General features: G+C 35.7%; 1 protein-coding gene across 1 annotated transcript in view; it reads right to left on the bottom strand.

Moving 5' to 3' along the window:
* LOC131929703 (Krueppel-like factor 6) overlaps positions 1-21,422 on the bottom strand; it is a 60,927-nt gene extending 39,505 nt beyond the window's left edge. Inside the window, 1 exon segment of the mRNA XM_059286044.1 lies at positions 21,210-21,422. Within this exon segment, the coding sequence (XP_059142027.1) occupies positions 21,210-21,314 (105 nt within the window). The 5' untranslated portion in view covers positions 21,315-21,422.
* Between the last annotated feature and the right edge of the window lie 664 nt (positions 21,423-22,086).

Here is a 22,086-nt window from a genome sequence, read left to right as displayed (position 1 = left end):
GAGTAACTAACTGTATGCGTAAGCTATGATCTAGGCATGAATGAGGCTGACATAAATAACACTGCTATTAATACAATACGCACTCTCTGGAATCATGAAAACGCTAATTGGTGTTGAGAAAAATTATCAAAACAAAAAAAAATCTAAAAATAATATTTAAAGAAATTAATTAGATATTGAATCCTCAGTTAATTATGACACCGATATCCAACTGGTACCGCAAATGAGACCGACCAATTTTTTTTCAAGAAAATTGTCTGAGGCTCAAGACAGATGATAGTCTCATCGTTCTTAGAAGGATACAATGTAAAGGTTATACTACCATTACTGTGATACGATCAGCTGTAGCAAACACTTCAAATTAGAAGATTTGCTTAGTAATTAATTAACCACTAATTAAGAGAACCTGTCCTACGTGACTTTTGGGTTCTTGCGTAATTTAATTTCCAATTAGCTGTGACTACACCTGGAATCCAATTAGTTATAACTACACCTGTAATTTACTCTTATGAAATGTACGCCGCTGAACACTGCGTTAAATGGTAAGTTGAGCGTACTTATTACAGTTATGGTTTAGCTGATTTCTTTCACCTTTAAGGCGAGTTGGAATTGTTGGCTTCGCAGTGACACAATACAAGATGAAAAGGATAGCGGATTCTGTTTAACAATATTATGTTCAATTTTTTTGTTGCGCTCTGGGAGGGGGGACGTACTTAGGTGTGAGGGAGGGGGGGAGGGGTAGGTCTGATACTTGGAAGAAACTGTGACCACTGACAAGAAGCACTTACATTAACACTATGTTCTACTGCACAGTGTAATACTTTAGTCACTGGATTTTTAACACTAGACCGTTGTGGAAATATGGCCAAAATCAAAATGGAAATTTTAATTAATACCTAAAAATAGATTGTGGAAATATTAAACACTGTTGGTACACAAGTCATCTTAGGCTAGAGACTGAAATCAATTTACTGTGGATCCGTTGCTATGATGATGATTCAAGAAAACGGTTAAAGGGGTCGCGAACAAAAAGAAAATTGTTTAGTATGTTAATATTTTATGAGAATGTGAACAGGATTATGTAATTTTTTGGACAAAAGAGGGGGGGGGGGGGGTAGTGATTGGTTTCTGTAATGGATATGGTCGATAAGAGTTCATTGATACTATTTGGAAATCAGTTCGGCGGTGTATTATTGATTATCGATTTCGGGCGGAAAAATCGATACGCATAACTAATTGGAAAAAAATAATCTGCAAGTACGGGTGGCTGGTCCGCAAACATTACTGTGGGCGTCTGATATTTTCATGTTTACAGTAAACGTGGGAATCTAGATCAGGTTTTGTAGGTAAACGGTGAAAAATGCGAATCCGTTCAATGGGACATCGTTTTCAAAACATTATCTCTTGGTTCAATATTTGAAGACAACGTTTTCAAATTTGAAAAAAAAAATGTTAGTTTTTACTAGATGAATAAATATTGACACAACGCAATAAAAAGGTCGAATTCTTGAAATTCGCGAATAGCATTTATCTTATGTTACTTTTACGATTAGAGATGGAAAAAAATAAGACAGATTCCGAAAGCTACAGCAACTGTTAAAGTAAAGGTACCATGTGACTGATGAAGTAGAGTTCCTCATTTTCTCTGACCTTGTCACACGAAAGGATAATGCGGAAAGCCATGTTTGAACCTTTAACCGACTCGTGCCGGGTACTCATCAGAGCTGAGTAGGCTCAGTCTGATCAAACTGTCTTGTGCTCGTGATCGAACATGCAATCCAAAGTGGAATCTTTCGGGCTAGTAACCAAGGATTGTACCAGTCGACCACGTAGAACGCCACTAAAAAAAAGTCTGAAATTTCGCAAAATAAAGTTTCATAAATTCAGTTATCTTACGGAGTCTAGTCCTACATGGCGATATATGGCATCATGACCTAGACACCATACCTTTAACAATACACGACTTATAACTTTACCTTCAACAATACACGACTTATAACTTTACCTTCAACAATACACGACTTATAACTTTACCTTCAACAATACACGACTTATAACTTTACCTTCAGTAAATGGCAGACACCATCAGCGAAAAAAGTATTTGCCAAAGTACTTGCCAAAAATGAACCAAGAAAAGAGCATATAGGTTTATATAACCTTTACCCACAAAGCAGAGAGCCAATTAAGAATTATCTATTTGAGCCACTATAAAGAGATGAGAACTTGGCCAAGGTTTTCGTACTTTGGAGATCTTTAGTGAGTGGTCCTCATCCCAGCGTTAGGGTCGGGCAATCATAACAATGGCTGTTGATGACTGATTCGACGAAAGGGAATGGGCGCTTGTGGGAATGACGTCATAATCAAACGTAAGTAATGTCAAAACCAGAGTATGGGAATGACGTCATAATCAAGCGTAAGTAATGTCAAAACGAGAGTATGGGAATGACGTCAAGATGGGTGCACAATGACTAACTTCGTTATAATTTGTTATCAATGACGTCATTACTTTAGCAGACTTAAAGTGTCATCAGTGACGACAGTGCAGTACTGGCGGTAAGTAAGAACAACAGCAGTAGATTAGTGTGATTAAAGATGGCCACATGATGTAACCTTGAGCTAAATGTTCTCTAGAAGTATTCTCAATGCATAGCGAGCCTTAGCTGGTATCTATATGTGCAATAAGCCCGCATATGTTTTCCCAAAGCACAACATTCAGTTGTATCACCATTATATTTCAATGTAAAGTGAGTGCTCAAAACGTGTCAGTGTAAAGCGACTCCCGGGTATAAAGCTGAGTAAAGCGAATCTCTCATGTAAAACGAGTCACCGCGTAAAGCGAGTCTTCGAGTCACAGCTTCCAGTAAATCAGGAATCAATGCTCCAACCTGAAGTATTTTGCTCTTCCATAACTACCTGTAACTGTAACAGCTGACAGTGGCCATATTGTGCGCCAACCTGTAGGGTTGTCTCCTCCATAACTAACTGTAACTGTAACAGCTGACAGCGGCCATATTGTGTCTGTGTCTTGAGTCGATGATACCGTACAGACACTTTGTTCTAAAGAATATATCAAGCTAGAAAGTTAAACGGGTCGAACTTTTGGTTTTGGACACGTATGAGTTCTTAAACTTTGACTTTAGAAAGATCTTTTTAAAGATAGTTGAGTGGTACAGCTCTCGCTTATGACCGGTATGGTTCGAGTTCCTTTCTACGGCTCTGGCTGTAGCTGTATAAGGATCCCGGTAATATTTCAGTACGATACCCATGAGTCCCCCTCCCCAGCTATGTTTTAAGCACCTGAGCCAACCCAGCCCTAATCAGTGCCGGCGCCAGGTTATTTAGCGCCCTTGGCAAAACTAATTAAAACGCCCCCTTTCACACAAATTAATTACTAAAACACATGTATGAGAAAACAATTAATTAAAAGTGACATATTAATTTATTATCAATTGCATACACGTTATAAGTAGATATCAAAATCCAGTTTTACTTGCCTCCTTCGTCTCAAAAGTTTGTACTAATTTCTTCAATTCCACTTTGCAATCGTAATCACATTCTATTGAAATTGTTTTTTAAGTCCGCGAATCTACTTTGTACTTTATGACATAGCACCCCCTCCCCCCTTTCCCCTAAGAAAACTTTAAGTGCTTCAGCCCACCGACCCCCCCCCCCCCCCCTCCCGGGAGAAATATGTCTGGGAAAAAAACACTAAAAAAAGTTCTTGTAGTGTTGGACTCTCTGCAGTCCTCCCAAGGTGAGTACCAAAATGGAACTTACCTGTCTTAAGCTTGACTGTTTTTAGTTATAATTGTAAAAAGTCTATATTTTGTGATTATGTAACGATTTTTTTGTTTTTGAAAAATAAAAGGTTATAAATGTTATATTCCAACCTAAAATTATATATGAATCCTTTAGGAGAGGGTGAAAAATATGAAAAGACAATTGATTATATGTTTAATTTACGACAAAGACTGTATGTCGACTAACATTAAGTATTGCAGTCTACAACGGCTACGGATGTATTTGTTTTTCTGCTTGATAATGCTAAAAAACCTACCAAACTATTTTGTTTAGAACTTCTGATCTATATAATTCTTACAATAGAAAATAATAACTTAAAGTTGTATTTATATGTAAGCGGTCAACCTAAGGTGCAGGAATTTGAAATGAATGTAAAGTTAAGCCTTAAGCAACGAATTATCTCCAATTTGAAGATCCAAATACCAAAATTTCATTCAAGGGAAATAACTTTCAAAAGAATAACTAAATTAACCAAGTGTAACCAAGGCATGCTTGAAAAAACACTATAAAACTCTCTAAATTTCATTACTTAATAATCATAGCAAATCTTTTATATTCGCTATGTAACCTTGTAAAAACAATATATTTTACCAATTGAATACTTAACTGTAGGTTGTGTTTTGAAGTAAAATAACGTTAGCTTTATTATAACATACTTCTATTCAATTTTGATGGCATCCATTTAATTTTTGCTATTGGGCTTGTAAGTTGTTAAAGTAGCTTACCAAGTTCTCGCTCCGGTAGTTGCCAGCTGGCGTTTTTTTGTTTTTTCAAACCAAATGTGAATATTTTTTATTTTTTTTTTTTTTAAGTTATGAAATCTACTTTCGTTTTTGGAATAAAAAAAACTCCGACAATAAGTTGTTTTAAGTAAATTAAGTTTAAAATAACACACACACACAAATATATTATATTATAGATCTAGAATACAACCTGTATAATAATAATACATCTATATAAAATATGATATTTATAGGCCTAAAAGATTTCAATCGTAAATCTGAAATCAAGCCTAATTTAATTAATAAATATATATAGCCTAGATCTAGAGTCTAGATTTCTAGATCTAGAATTCTATATCTAGATCTATGACTTAAAAAAAACCCTCTTGAAAATTCCGACTTAGACAGTAACATACGACATACAGGATTTATTTTTAATTTATAGACTCAAGAGTAGTCTAGAGATCTAGATTCTAGATCTAGTTTCTTTTATTTTACAGTGTAGTTGAGTGGAATTAATTACTAAATTACTAAATAGGCTATTTACTTTAAGACAGGTAGACTAGAATATGTTCAATATCAATTTATATATAGAATCTAGATTATTCTAGATCTAGCGAAGTTTAGTGTAGTCTTGTTGTAGAACTTAAGAACTAAATCTAGAGTGTAGGCAACTGTAGTAATTTAGATCTAGAATCTAGTACTGTGTGACGTCATTTTAGGGGGTGGGGGTCTGGCTTTTTGTGACGATGTGTAGGGGGAGGGGGGGAGGTAAAAATCGTCAAAAAAATGCGTGACGTCATTTATAGATGACCCCCATGGAGAAGATCCACACAGAAACAGTTTAAGGAAATGGGCCTAACATTCAAACAGGTAGAGGTACCAACATGATTTTAGAGATTATGTAGATATACATATATATATATATATATAGGGGGAGGGGTAGAGAGAGAGGGTTCATCTGTAAATTGCATCCCACATTTTATGATGATTTTTACCTCCCCCTCATAAAGGAGGGCAGTAAAAAGAAGAATGTATGATAGCTGGGTAATCCTAATTTATATAATCAGATTATTGTGGTAAATTAAAGTCAACATATCTAGCCTAACAAAATGCCATGAATTTAAAATATATATTATGACTTAGAGAAAGTTTGGTGAAATGGAAATATCTGCAAATTTGATTTATTGATGATGTGTAACTTGTTTATATTATTCCTTTGGAGCTGATATTAATAAAAAGTTAATGAAATTATAGAGTTTTATCCAATTGATGTTTCTAAAGCCTTGCATGAACTTAATTTAAATATATTTAGCTGCCCAGGCAAAGAACCCAATGAATTTTCCAGAATTGGCTTGTTGTTTGACCGATGGTAACAAAGAGAATCACCCAGGATCTTCGCTGATAAGAAAATCTGAAGACATACCTTATTCTTCTATATCTAAATGTGATTTGTCTAATGAAAATATTTATTCAGTGACAATTGCTAAAGATATTTTACCATTATTTCAAACATCATCTTCTGAAATGTTGTTTTCTATCTCTAAACCTTCCACAATTTCTTCAAGTTTCAAGAGATATTTTAACATCATTGCCTACTTCCCACAGTTCTTATGTTCAAAATTTGCAATTTTCTGAGAAACAAAGTAATAATAAATTTGTACCCAGTGTTTTAGTTTCAGCTCCATTAAAATTTAATAAACCAATCAATTTCAAAATTAAATGTTTCTTATCCCATATGAAAGTAGTCTGTTTTATTTAAGAAAAATCACCTTTAAAAAAATTTAATGTTTGAATGTCAATAAATTGTTGACATGGACTGGTTTGCGGGTAAGCTTTTATACTTAGTGTACAATAAAGATTCAGTTTTGATGTCAATATAGTTGCTTCTGAAAGAATTAAACTATAAACAATAGCATTTATATTAATATCTCAATGGCAGTTCAGTATACTTTCATCATTGTTTTCAAATAACAAAACAGAACTACAGTTTTAAAATTGAAAAAAAAAATGAAAATAATTTCATAAATGGATGGTTTTTTAATTACTTAAAACAGAAGATGCATCAATACAGCATTACAATGTATATGATTCATATTTCTTTTCATGGACAATCATCATTTAAATTCTTCATTAAAAGTTAAATTCAGCTTCCTTGTGTCTAAAAATCCACATCCATGTTGTTCCATTTACCTAGAAATTAAATAAATAATATTTTTAACAACTTTCTGTAATATGAAAAAATTAATTATTGATTAAAACAGACAGCCAATATAGCAGTTGAATTAAAATTCACCTGTTTCTGTGACATTTGCATGTAAAATTAGAGTGTTCAGAGGTATATACCCAGCCACCTTTAATTTCCCTATCTTGAGCCAGGTACTCATGAGAGCTGGTACTCATGAGACTTAGGACATCATACCAGGACTAAAACCAGGGATCTGAACTCTTATCTTTTAGGATAGAAATGTGAAAGTTACTGTCAGACAGTCCCACTATCAAGCCATACATATTAATACTTACAGTATATAATCTTAGTAGCAACATATTCTTTAAGAATTAGAACACTGAATCGATTTCAAACTTGGGCTTAAGCTGAAAAATGGCTTATTATAAAAAAAAAATTCAGCTCACCTTTAGTTCAAGATCAGCACCAATAGCCACAGTCAAGTGTGAGAAAATTGCTTGCCAAGTACCTAGGGAATTTAAATATAATAAATTATTAAGTTTATCCATATATTATATTAAAATAATTATTTAACTAATATGAGATATTAATATATATATATATATATATATATATATATATATATATATATATATATATATATATATATATATATATATATATATATATATATATATATATATATATATATATATATATATATATATATATATATATATATATATATATATATATAAAAGGTTTAATTTATTGTAAAGGTTCAGTTTTCTATCTACTTAGCTTGTCTTAAAAACTAAAATATCTGGTTTACAGTTAACCATATCTTAACTATTACAAAACTATTAGTTTCATTTTCATTACTTGTAACTAAAAATTGTAGTCAATAGATCTAAAACTTAATTCTATTAACAGCTAACTGTAACCATACTGACTCTGACCAATTTATTAATTTTTGTACCCTGTAATTCATTAATAATTAGGCTTATACTAAAAGGCCGAAAGTTATCAATTGTAGATTTTATAGTCCCTGGTCTAGACCAGGGGTCTCCAAACTACGGCCCGCGGGCCGGATGCGGCCCGCGAAGTCCTCTCATCCGGCCCGCGGAGATGCTTTTGTCCAAGGAAAAATCGTTTGTTGGTGATGGCTGAGGAACAGTAGCGTACGCAGGGGGGGAGCAGGGGGAGCGGCCGCTCCCCCTCTGGCCATTTTCAGCAAAGTGGCGCCTTTTTGAAACTTTTTAAACTCTAAGTTTTAAACAATGATATTTGTTAAAAAATATTTTTGGTCGGCACATTTATGTAAATCACAAGCTTTCTTTTCATGCAGCAATTAAGCATTTTTGTACTAGTCTAGTAGTGTCTACGTTTACAACACGTATTAACAGCTGCATCAGTTTGCCATTCTAAAAATAACCATTAGGATGCATTGCAATGTTTAAAAAACCTTTACGGGTAGTACCACTTGGCAAGAGGGGTGTTAAGTTTAAGGCAACTGTATAATGTATTTTCTTACGAATAATTGAATTATAAAATGTTATACATAAAACTTCACACATAATTACTTTGTATATACAGTTTGAATCGTGTGATCAATTTAAAAAAATTACAATACAGAAACAAATACAACTGATGTGGCACCTCTATTTAAATTTACTTATGAGCAAACTGCGTAGTGGTGCGGAAATTTTGACAAGGTCAAAAACGTCATCACGATGAAGTAGCAGTATTCTTACAGTTTGGACGATAGTGATTACGATTATAAATTATATGAAACAGTTACAACCCCCCTCCCTATTTCTGTAATATGTATTTGTGTAATATATATTTGTGTAATATATATGTATGTTTAGAACAGTCATCTAAAAACTGACGCTATGTTCACTCTGAGTTGGTTATCTCGGATATCTCCCCCCCCCCACCTCACCACCACAATTGTGTAGAGCGACATTAATGTCACACCTAGGTATACACTGGGTTGGATAATTGACCTAAAGTGACCGGACAGTGGTGAATGAAGTTGACCCCCGAAAACTGATCTGTTAAGTACATGTAGAAAAACGCGTAATGATGTACCAAAGTAACATGCCGCCAGAAAATTAGCTTTGTAAATGTAAAACTCTGTAAATATTGTTTTTGTAATTACCAGTAAAAAGGTGTGTGATCAATACAGTGATCTAATCCATACCTATCACAATGTTAAAAATGATCTTTAAAGAACAAAAAGAAGCAATAGTTAGTTAAAAATATATGATCTGAACTAAAAGACAAGTGTTTAGTTAAATGTAGGCTGATATTCCGACCGTTTATTACTACATCGAAAAGTGTGGTTTTTATACCAACTCTGATTTTAAAATCTTTCATTATGCTGTAATACTTTAGCATTTATGATGACAATATATTAAATTATGATTATAGACAAAAACATTTTGTAAACACGAATAGTGTTAAACAATTTTATTATATTCTAAAGTAATTATTTATTTGTTTTGACATTTATAATTAAATTTGTAGATATACACATATTTATATTAAGAGAGTGATTATTTCCCCTATTTCACTTGTCTTAAATAATTTCTCAGGAATTATTATGTAAGAAATTTTTTTACAAGAATTACAAAACAGATTGTGATACGTTCGTTGTTTTTGGTTGTAGTGTGTGTATATTTTATTTTTTAGATTGATACAATTTTTGTTTGTCGCCCTTCAGAGTGCTACTTTCAATTTATTTTACATCATAGCCAAGTAATAACATACAGCTAGTAATTATATATATATATATATATATATATATATATATATATATATATATATATATATATATATATATATATATAATACACGTATATAGAACGTGTTAAAAATTCGGCGCCTTTTTTTGCTCTTTTCGCTCCCCCTACAACGAAAACCTGGATACGCCTCTGCTGAGGAACTTTGCCCAGAAAAATCAAAGACATGCCTGGAAGAAACTGGCCCCCGAACTGAAATTTGATAGTTAATGCGGCCCTCGGACTGAAAAGTTTGGAGACCCCTGGTCTAGACTAACAAGACTAGCCTACAAGTCTAATAGTACTAATACACATGATCTAGTTTATAAGTTTACTACTAGGCAACTTGCTAGAAGACTAGTACTTAACCAAACTTTAACTTGCTAAAAATAAAAGGGCCTAATACAATAATAGATGGCCTAGTAAATACTAGTAATACTTTTTTTTTACTGTGCTACTTACACTGCTTTTGGTACTATTACTAGATCTATGACTAACTAACTACTAACTAAACTCTATTGTAGCTTGATGGAGATCTATCATCTTGCTCTTCTAGTAGTCTACACTACTTACTACTTAGAAAAGTAGTAGCACTACTGTAACAATTTCAAACTAAATTTAATCTATATATTACTAGATCTACTCATTGCAACACTGTAGTCTGATAAGTCTGTAAGCCCTAAATGTATCTAGATCTAGACCTAGATTCTAGTCTAATTTAGTTTCAGTCTAGTTATTAGTACCTACACTCTACAATAGTCTACACTCACAGTACTCTACACTACACTCTACTACTACTCTAATCACTCTACTGGCTACTGATCTAGATCTAGAATCTAGTAAATAGCTAGAGTAGATCTAGTCTAGATATCTAGATTCTAGATATAAAAAAAATTAATTTAAAATTAAAAACAGGTTAGCCTTACTAGGCATTACTAGATCTAGATCTAGCTCTTACTAAACTTAAACTAGGGTAGATTTTACCTAAACTAGATCTAATCTAGATCTAAATCTAGAATCTATCTAGATCTACTAGACTAGATTCTCTAGATCTAGATTTTAGATCTAGGGCCTACCATACTACCATCTGCAACTAGAATCTAGATCTATTCTACTATCTCTATCTAGATCTAGACCTAGTATTACTAGTAATACTATCTATCTAGCCATCTATCTACAAGCTACTATAACTAATATATAAATAAAATAGGCCTACTTCTAAAATATTAAACTTTTAAACAGTAATCACTGAGTAATCAGTACTAGAGTCTAGTTCAGTAATCTATCTAAATCTAGATCTAGATTTCTAGGTCTATTAACATTAACATTGTTGTCTAAGTTCTAGATATCTAGATCTAATATCTAGATCTAGAATCTAGATCTAGAAATCTAGATTCGATTAATAAGTAAGTCGTAGGCTGAGTGAGACTGGAAGTCATCCTCATTTTCCTGTTGTTTTAGTTTTTACCGTCATCCTTTTCTTAATATTTTTAATATTTTATCTAGATCACTAAAATACTAGATCTAGAATCTAGATCTAATATATTCTAATTCATGAACTTATACTCTTAGAACTAGATTAAAGCAATGTAGATCTTAGTAGATCCTAGGTAGATTCTAGAATCTAGATCTAGATCTAGGTCTAGATCTAGATCTAGATCTAGATCTATGTCTGGGAATCTTAAGTCTCGAAGCAAAGACTGAGTAGAGTCAGAGTAATGTCCCCTAGCCTTGGACAAACTATCAACAAAAGAAATATCAATATACTTACCGCCACAAAACTTTTATATTCAAAAATGCATACACATGTGTTTGTTCCCATCCATATGAACAAAACAGCGTTGAAAGTTTTTTACAGTTGTTGCATTTCTGGAACGTTTGATGATTTTGAAATCTTGAAGCGGGACCTACTAACAAATAGCCGCCATGTTTTTTGCTATCAATGGGAAACCCCGTTCACAACAATTGATTTAGTTCGAAAACTTTTATCTCTCCCTGGCTAACCAGACACGAATTAACGCGAGAAAGAACGATAAACTTACAAGTTCTATAGATGTCAAATTCTCTGAGAAAATTTTGGATCCCTTAAATAAAGGGACGTCTTTCAAAAAATCAAATACGGGTAGGTGCTTTAGACATTGCTAGAATTATTTATTAAATATTAAAATATTGTATTCTCATTTCTCTAATACCAATCAGATTCCACTAGATCTTCGACTACAAAACAGCCAAATAAAAATTATGACACTTAAACACTTCTATACTTGATACCTACGAAACCATATCAGCAACAGCCTTCCGCCGTTACTCTCAAATCTAAACGATTCATCAAAACTTACCAAACAAGTACAATACTTTGAGCACCCCGTCATTACAAAACTCTATACACCAGGACATATTTCTAATTCAAAGTTAGAGAAAACGAGACTTACAAGCCCTATTAAAATTAGATAACCTTTTGAAATGTGCGAAATTTAAATTACGAACTTATTTAATCGTTTTCTACATCAAGTATGTGACACTAAAAATAAAAAGGCAAAGTGACTGGTAAAAAGCGCACCGACCTTTCCAAATTAGGGAGGTGGGGGTTGTATTTTCACCATAGCTATTAAATATAGGCCTATATAGACCTAATTTTGGGGTGGGTGGGGGTGCAAAATTGATAGTTCGTCCTGGGCCCCGAAAAAGATCGCTACTCCTTTATAAAAGTTATTAATAATTAGGTACTTTTTGATAATAGCGATTTAACCTTTTTTACGCCCCTCTAGGGATGGCGCCCTAGGCGACCGCCTAGTTGGCCTTATAGGTAGCACCGGCCCTAGCCCTAATGAGTACCTGATTATCAGCACTACATCCCTGAAACCATCCAGCTCCGATAGATATCTATTACTCAATAGATAATCTAAAAAGTTACTTTTTTTTACAATAGCACTATCCCTTTCCCAATCAATATTTTACATTTTGCTGGGTTTCTTCCGTATATAAAAAGAGAATCATGAACCGTAGCTAGACCAAAATAGTCTAGAGCGTTCTTGCCAAAAACCACAGATCAATAAAGAAATTCCCGATCAATTAATGAGTCCAGATTTGGCGTAATGGCTCTTTAAAGTGCGCCGTGATATACGATATCACGTGTAAAATGTGCTGATTAAATTACATAATGACAGGTGGGGTGGGTGGGATTTTAAAGTTAGTTTTGGCGAGAATGACAGGCGACACAGCAGGTTTCCTGTTAAAGTGCCCCCCTCCCCCCCTCCCTCCTCGCTTTCAAGATGACCTCTGTCTGACAGGATTTGTCTTGTGTCATAGAGTTTACGATATGTTGACATAACGCGATGAATGAGTCATACAGGGCGGTACAATACCTATACGGATAGGCCTGGAAAGGGCGGAGGGGGGGGGGGCGTCATCAGGGGCTTGGTTGACTAGCTCTGTAGGGGCGTCACTCGGGTATGGTTGACTGATTTCGCCCACACAAAGCACCCTTCTAGAAAGTCCTTGCAGCTAAACAACTTTTTTTTTTAAACATATGACGGTGTGGCGAGAATTCTTTGATGTCTTCTGGTGCGCATTGGAAGCTTTTAAAATTTCAAATTGAAAGGGGGAAAGGGAGGGCAGGGTGGAATGTCTTCGATAAAGGTTTGATATTTAAAATGCATTCATGTTATTTATCTGCGTGCAAAGATTGGATCTATTTTTAAAGATATCGGTATGGGAGTGTGCACAGTAACACATTATATGTAACTTGAAGAGAGATTGGGGCGTGATGAATTGGGTGAATGGTTTGGTGGGGGGAGGGGAGGAGGGAGGCAGAGGGGGAGGGTGACACCGAGCTGAAAATTTTAGACTCTTTCAGAAAGTCTCCTTTTCATGTTTTAAATGTAACCTCTTTATATGGTTGCATAATTACATATATTCCATGCCGATTTCTTATTCTCAGATTATGACTAAGTGTCGAAACATTTGATGTCACTTTGATATTAGAGTGCGAAAATTAGCCCACATGCAATACACAACTTTGATTAATGCATAAGTAACATCATGCTATTTTTATCATATATTGTTCTCCGTGTTTAGCGTGTGTACAGTATTATATCTACATATATCATGTCTATAATTTAAATATATGTATATCGTCTATGATTTAATTATAGCTACATATATCATGGCATGTCTATGATTTAGTTATATCTATATATATCATGTCTAGGATTTTCGCCATAAGTTTTATTTATTCCATTTTTTTTTCTGATGGTGATAATTAGTCGAAACATCAACATATGTGTTGCTATACACTATACTAATTTTGCCTTTACGTATACTTTTTATATGTTTCTATTTACGATTAAAAAGAAGTGATGGTGGAGGTGTTGAAACGGTGCAGTTGTCCGCAGCACATATGTGTAGTACTTGTATGCAGACCTCTCGATAACGTTGAGGAAGAGGAAGGGAAGGAGGAAGTAGACGATAACCTTTCTTACAATGTCCTCCACCCACCGTAGAGGAACCGTGATCTCATTACACCATGTTTGAACAGCACGGAAAAAAAATATTACATATCCGCTGATTACCTGAGGGGTGTAACTCTGAACAACTCAGGTAAAAAAAAAAGACAGCAGGTACATCCGCGTTGTTGCTGAAACAACACTAAAACATTTGCACTTTCTAAACACTGCCTCGGGCTAGGCTACAAAATGCAACTCACCCCCACCCCACACCCATTAACGCGTGCCCTTAATCTTCATACCACGGACCATATGTAAGTTATTTTGCTATAAGCCCTCAAGGTAAAAAAAATGACAGAAGTTATTTCCCATGCATTAAGTTCACTTGCATTACCTCCCTTGTGTAAAATGAAAATGATCATTGACACAGCATAACAGATATATTTTATCTTATTCTATTTTGTTTTAATATGCCAAAAAAAAACATAAACTCATATTTAAATAGGTTTTTTTTTCAGCCTTTAATGTAGAGAAATAAATATCTTATACAAGGAGGACATTTTTGATGTTAACAGTCGAGAATCTGCCAATCCGCCTGGATTGAGTGCACTATTGTTCGGTGATAGTGGCAGCCATTAGCTTTACTTTATGCAACAGTAAGCTTAAGTAAAGTGCTTAGTAGAGATAGGATAATTGATATGGTGAGTATGGGCTTAGGGTTTAGAGTATTCGTTGTGAGGGATTAGAAGAGACACGCTATGCAGAATTTTTGAGTTGATAGATGTGACACTAAGATAATGCTATGTGCCAATGGCTATTGTCTGTTGGTGGTGACAGTTGTCACTTATGCTATAGCAACTGTCATTAGCACACTGACAACAGCTGTTACCGTATTACTTCTAAAAACAGACACATCATCACTGTCAACTGCTACAATATCACTGACACTAGCTAGTGCATTATCACTGATAACGACTGACACATCACCACTGTCACCTGCCACAATATCACTGACACCAACTAGTGCAGTATCACTGCTAACGACTGACACATCACCACTTTCACCTGCCACAACAAAACTGACAACAACATCAACCTAAACACCGATAGTCCCCACTCCCTTTATACCACATAATATCAATTTAATGACTCCACCCAATTAATTAATCACCAATCCACGAGGAGCATGCAATAGCAAACACCCTCACAAAACGAGGAAGTAAAACCATTGCGGCACCTGTCCGTCATTAACCACTGATTCACCCCCCCCCCCCCTCTCCCCAATACCATGACACACCTCTATTTTTAGCCCTAGTACTACGCATACACAAGTGAGAGTTGAAATTTTTCGCAAGCAATCATAGGCCAGAGGCGTAGCTATGGTAGGGCGAGTGGGGCGGCCAACAGGGTGCACAATGAAATCAAAAGCACATTCTGAGCTGTATTACTGAATTATACACAGTCTAAATTAAGATAAAAGACTGCGACTTGGCTTTACAGACTGAATTAACTTCAATTGTGTGATAACACAATAAAATAATAAAAAAACTGTTACAGGATAGTGACTGGTCAATGTGTACACAACCTTTCCAAACTGATGATTGGGGGGGGGGGGGGGGGGGGGAAGACACGCTTTTTAGCCAACTTGATAAACTATATATATGGGGGGGGGGGAATTGATAGTTCGCCACAGGCGCTGGAATGGGTTTCTACGCCTCTCATAGGCTGAGTAAATGTAGCTCTTTACAACATGATTATCATCATATGCTTCCTATACTAAAATGTAAATGAGGGTCGTTTTATTTTCATCATATACTAATAAACACTTGTAAGTCTATAAATCATTTTAATGAGATTAAGTTGTATGGAGGATAAAAATTAAAGAACAGGAAATACAAATTGGGGTGGGGGTGTTAGTTCAGGTGATTGGGGTGGGGGTGTAAGTAAGGTGGTTGTGGTGGGAAGGGGAGCTAGTAAGGTGGTAGGTAGTAGCAGTATAAAATGGATGACTTGAACTTTGTGACAGTTTCTGAAGTGCCGTCGACCCGGTTTCTAGGTATGACCTCATTTTCGCGAAATGATGAATGGTGTTTGTTGCGTGTGTCGATTTGCGTTGGTGTTGAGGTATGTGGGTGCTTTAAGGCAGGTGTTTTAGAGGTGTTTACCAGCTGGTGTTTTATGCTGTTAATAAAATGGTTTTGTGGGTGCATGTGTTTGGTGTTGGGGTGTTTAATGCACGGTGTTTACCAAAATGATTTGTGATTGTGGCAGTTGAAGTTAAGAAGTGGGACTTTGAGGTCCATCGTGGGGGGTAAATATTAAAGCCTGGTGGCGGGGGAGGGGGGGGGGGGTAATAATTTGGGGTCCTCAAGGGACGCACCAGCTGATACAATCAGTGCACGACTAATCAAGGTGATCTGTGTTGTTTTGATACGCAGCACGGACATGAGTACAGGTGTGTTTTGGTGCGTCACGCTCTAGTTGCTTGTTGAAACTAGGTCGTGGGAGTATGGGAGGAGGGGGAGGAGACGAGAGGGGGGGTTAAGACACGGTCACGTGACACCGAATTTACATAGTTTATTTTTAGCTCACGCCCCGGCAGGACACATCCTTGACGGACCGTATCGTCATCTCGCGACAACAACCAGAAATAGACCACACCGCTGCAGTTGGCGCGTCACAGTGTGGCCACCCCCACCCCCACACACAACAATGTGTAGGGGTGGGGGTTAGTGCAGGTGTCTTGTCTAGCAGACAAGTAAGACACCAGATTATCCAGTGGGATTAATAGAAGCACTCTTATCACCCTAAATAGATTCAACATTATGGTTCCAAAAATTAATTTCAATTATATATATATATATAGGCCTATAGGTATATATATATATATATATATATATATATATATATATATATATATATATATATATATATATATATATAGCAGTATTCTGAAACGCAATTTGGGTGGTAGAAATTCAAGAAAATTCATCTGAAAGAAGTACTTAGCGCCCATGTTATACCTTGAAAAATTAAACTATACAATTTTTCTAGTGTATTTTCGTGGCACGGCATTTAGATTTTTTTCTCAGACACGGCTCCATTAGGAGTTCTTAAAGATCGTCAAATAATAAAAGCGAATACCTCTGTGTATTCTATTGTTCTAACAGACTTCAACGATCGATGTAGACATTTAATGCACTTAAAGCATGTTGGAGAAGTCTGAATAAAAGTAACTTTATACAACGTGACATAGAATTTAAAACACGGCTACTATTTTAAGCAGATGTGTGTGGGCGGCATATTGTGAAACGTAACTCTAGTCACACGACAACTCGTAGGTAGGAAAGGTGTGGGTTGTCTTATCTTGAGTTTCAAGCAGTCTAAAAACTGCCGCATCTGGTCTAGCCTGTTGATAACATTATGACTTGAGCACAACTTATGTAAACAAAAGTCATTAACGGACGAGTTGTGGCGGTTATGACAGTCGTTGTGGGCAAATATTTTATGACGTAAAGCTTTGAACTAGAATATTCGTGATAAGAGATTCGTATGTAGGCTTGTTCATGTCGTATGTAGGTATGTTCATGTCATATGTATGTAGGTTTGTAGGAATGTTATTCGTATGAAGGTTTGTTTGAATGGCGTGGCTGTGTTGCTTAGTTTAGCAGTTCTAAAAATGAGAATGCAAGTCTAAATATAAATCTGGAGAGTTCGAGCGAACGATTCTTGTCTCCTGAGCATCATTCATTATTTACACGTCTGGAACGTTCTTTACAAAGGTCATGGCCATATAGAGATGTTAATTGTGGGGGTGGGGGGGGGAGGAGGTTAAGCAGATCGTCTGTTATTTGCAATTAAACATCATCTCAGGACTCTCGTAATTAAAATGTCTACTTTGTAGAGTTAATTATTTTCTGAATACTAATTTCCAATGGTCATTTCAGGATAGAAGGAGGAGGGGTGGAGAGAGTATTATACGAACTTTTCGACCAATTGCAAGGGAGCTCTTGTATCCCCCCACCCCTTCCACGACCCCCCAAATTAAAAAAAATGTATTTTAATATTGTGAAATATTTCTATGCTGTTCTGTACAAATGAATCCCTAGCATACACTCTCACTCCATTTGTTTTGTTTATTTCGGTATTTAAAAAAAATATGAACAAGCGACGTATTATGTAACGGCTGAAATCTTTTTTTACGGAAACACAAAACCGTGTCACTCTCAGTTCTCCCTCCCCACTAACTTCCCTACCCTCCCTCCTTACCGACGACCCACCCTAAAGACGGCATAGAGATAACAACTGAGTTATCTGCCTAATGGACAATAACTCGAGTTAAACGCCCCCCCCCCCCCCACGTCATCTCATGTTTGCTGTAAGCTCCTGGTGTGAACAAAAGGCGCATTTCAACCGTTTTTATCACTAGCATCACCTGTATCTACCGGCTATAAATAGATTCGTTTCCATAGTAACCAAGAGCCAAGTTTAAAGTCGTGATCATTTTTCCGCCAATTACGTTAATTTTTCTGAAGCTGATTAATGTTTAGGGTATTGATTTTCGCAGCGTCGTTAGGATTTTGTCAGAGGGGGGGGGGGGGGCGTCGTTAGGGTTTTGCCTTGGGTAGGGTTTGGTTTTAGGTAGCTGGTAAGACCTGATGATTTGCATCAGATCGAAGAGTTTTCAATAACTAGACTAGCTTGGTCAATAACCTATGACTGGACAGGTTATTGGCCTTTGATTAGACAGACATTGAAATGGTTAATGGCATTTTACTAGACAGACATTGCAATGGTTAATGGCATTTTACTAGACAGACATTGCAATGGTTAATGGCATTTTACTAGACAGACATTGCAATGGTTACTGACATTTTACTAGACAGACATTCAACTGGTAAATGACGTTTTACTAGACAGACATTTAACAGGTTAATGACATTTGACTAGAGCGGCGCTAAAATGGTTTATGATTTTTGTGGCATAAGTTGTACTTGCTAATATAGTTTGACTTAACAGACATTCAAGCTAGCGAGTCGATTGTGAAGCTGTCAAAATATGAGCGTGTGTTTATGTCTTTATATTACTAGGCACACATGATTGCATGTTATTGGAATTTTTCGTAAGTATGTAACTGTATTGTACTGTACAAGCATCATATAAACAAGTATCTACCAGTATACTTTATCCAAGTATGTTGAAGTATCAAGTACCCATTTAGTTTTTCTTGCTGCAAGTATCTTATATTACTATACAGGTATCTTATGTGCTATAGTATCAGATGTGCTATAGTATCATGTATATCATGTGTCACAAGTATCATGTGCTCCAAATACCCTACAGTATTCTGAGCTATAAATACCCTACAGTACCCTGAGCTATAAATACCCTATAGTATCCTGAGCTATAAATACCCTATAGTATCCTGAGCTATAAATACCCTATAGTATCCTGAGCTATAAATACCCTATAGTATACAGTGCAATATGTATTCTGTAATATGAGTATGATACCCTCATATTATCTTCCCATGTGATATGGGCACATACAGAGAGAAGTAATTAAAATACCTTAATGAGTGAGACACCGGGATTGAACAGGTAGACCCACCTGTTGCTCCCTGGGTTGGCGCTATCGATTGGCCAGTCCAGATTTACACGGCTGTATTCGTTATATAAGCTGTGTTTTAATGATAATTACGTTTAGAGTCCATCGTGAAGTTTTTACGATAATTATTTTTCAAGCCCAATATGAAGTTTATGTGTTAGAATAATTATTTTTTGGGCCCAATATTACGTTTTAAAAGCTATTTTTTTTCAAGTCAATGTAAAGCTTTCACGACAATATTTGTTTTGAGCCCAATGTAAAGTTTATGTGTTAGGATAATTATGTTTTAAGCCAAATTTAAAGTTTTAAAGACAATTTTTTAGGACCGATATAAAGTTTGTTTTTATCCCAATTTAAAGTGTACTTTTATTAACGACAATAATGTTTAAAGCCCAATGTAAAGTTTCTGTGTTATATGTAGATGTTCTGTATCTGTTATTGAATGTCTGATGGTGAACTAGGCATTGAGTCATATTGCCGATTTTTATTTTATTTGACATATCCACGATAGCCTAATACAGGATCAAAGGTAGGCCTATAGACGCAAGCATAAGTATTGACGTTTGAAATGGTGTGTTAAAGGAAAACAAACATACCGAGGGTCATTGAGTCACGAATAATACACTGTATTAAAAATGTAAGTGCATATTTACGTTCAACGTTTATGTATAGGTTACTGATGTATAATCGATACTATTGATTCAATCGAACATGCACATCACTCAAAGTAACACACAGACCTAACTTTAATGAGATATTTTTTCTCTTTAAACCAATAATGACAGTTATTCTTTTGGGGTTAGGTTTAGGGTTAGATTGGGGTTTGCTATGGGTTAGGGTTAAGTTTAGGGTTAGGTTTAGGGTTAGATTGGGGTTTGCTATGGGTGATACGTCAATCAGACATCAGATAGGTTGATAGTATATCTGTGTAGGTCTACGTCGTGAATGTGTTTCGCACTTAAAAGAAACTGCCACTGAATACCTCTCACCCAAAGGTTACTTGAGTCTAACCCAATAATTTCATTAACTAGCTGAACTCAATGTTTATATCTAGAGGCATAAAATTAGGTTTTAGTACTGGTACCAGAAAAGTTAGTAAGAGAATAGTCCGACTAATAAATCAAAACCTAAATCTGTCTAAAGAGTATACTCCATACAAATGAGAAGCTGTGTTTTAGTAATGAAATATTAACAGTAACAGAAAAAGTTTTTATTTTTAAGGATTACGCTAAATATTTTGACAATCTAAAGCTACATTTGCAGGCTAAATTGCTAATATAACAACATAGGAATCTACAATATTTCAGAAAAAAAATCTTATGTCAGAACCTGGTTGAAAATCATTGAAGTTTAAACAAAAAACAACAAAAAAAAAATTCTCATAACAAATCTAGATCTGCGCTAACACTATAGAGTGAGTAAAATTGTGCTGACCACACAGGAATTCACTCACACCAGGAAGCGAGTTGTGTTCCTGATGGGGGGCAGGATAGTGAGCACAGCTCGGCCGAGTGAACCTCTCGCCAACTTTTTTTACTGGGTCAATATTTTAATCTGACCCTATAAACACCAACAACAAAAAAATAAAACACCCATTGATTAAAGTTTAATTAATTAACTGGTGGTTACCGCGGAAACGAAAAACCCCCTAACAACAGATGATACACAAGCGGGTTCTGACCTGTTGCCAACGGTCCTCTAGTGAAGGCTGAGCCGAGAAGTACCCCGTTTCATGGACAACCTGCAGCTCCCTGAATATATTACTCGTAGGCAGGATATCCATCATGAACGGTATCCACTGTCCAGTTCACACACGTAAATTGAATCCAGACCTCATGCAAATTAACTTCAGAACTATCCAACACTCATCTGCCGTCTGCCGCCGTACACTACACAACACACACAACAACTCCTCGACGACACAGTTTCGCTTTTTTTCTGCCCTCGTTTGCTCGCGCGTTCGTTGGCTGAACCATTCAAGCGGGGCTTCGTAGTTGGCGTTTCCCGTGGCCCCGTCGACTTCGGCTAAATCCGCCGGCAAACAATCGTAATCAGGTCATGGGAACCTCGAGAGGTTAACCAATGGCGCGACGGGGTTTCCCTGCTGTGGTATTCCAAGAATGTTCATTGACCAATCCGATTATCAGATACATTTTTTTTTTCCACAACGGGACGAGTGAGGGACAGCAACCTTAAAAGGAAATAGTTAGCGATCGATCGATCCTCTATGACAGAAAAAAAAATTAGTAGAATCTTCACAACTTAAATTCTAAAAATGTATGATAATGATACAGATGGCAAATCTATCTTAGTCGACCGGGCGTATCGATGCTACAATTTTCTAGTATCGATATCATAGCCCCTTAAGCTGGTCATAGTTCTAAGCCTAATGCTAAACTTAGCCCTACTTCTCGATAACTTAAACTCTAGGCCTCATCATAGCACTGATACTAGAAAAAAAAACATGTTTGGATACGATAAAAAAGGGCGTTTGTAATAACAAAGTACACCCGCACTAGCTTATATATAGGTCTGGTTAGTCATATATTTTTAATTAA

The sequence above is a fragment of the Physella acuta genome, unplaced genomic scaffold (assembly GCF_028476545.2).
Source record: "Physella acuta isolate Inbredline_101_S28 unplaced genomic scaffold, ASM2847654v3 ptg001663l, whole genome shotgun sequence".
NCBI lineage: Eukaryota > Metazoa > Mollusca > Gastropoda > Physidae > Physella > Physella acuta.
Note: the sequence above shows the minus strand (reverse complement) of the source record. Positions and strands in the feature narration are given on the sequence as shown.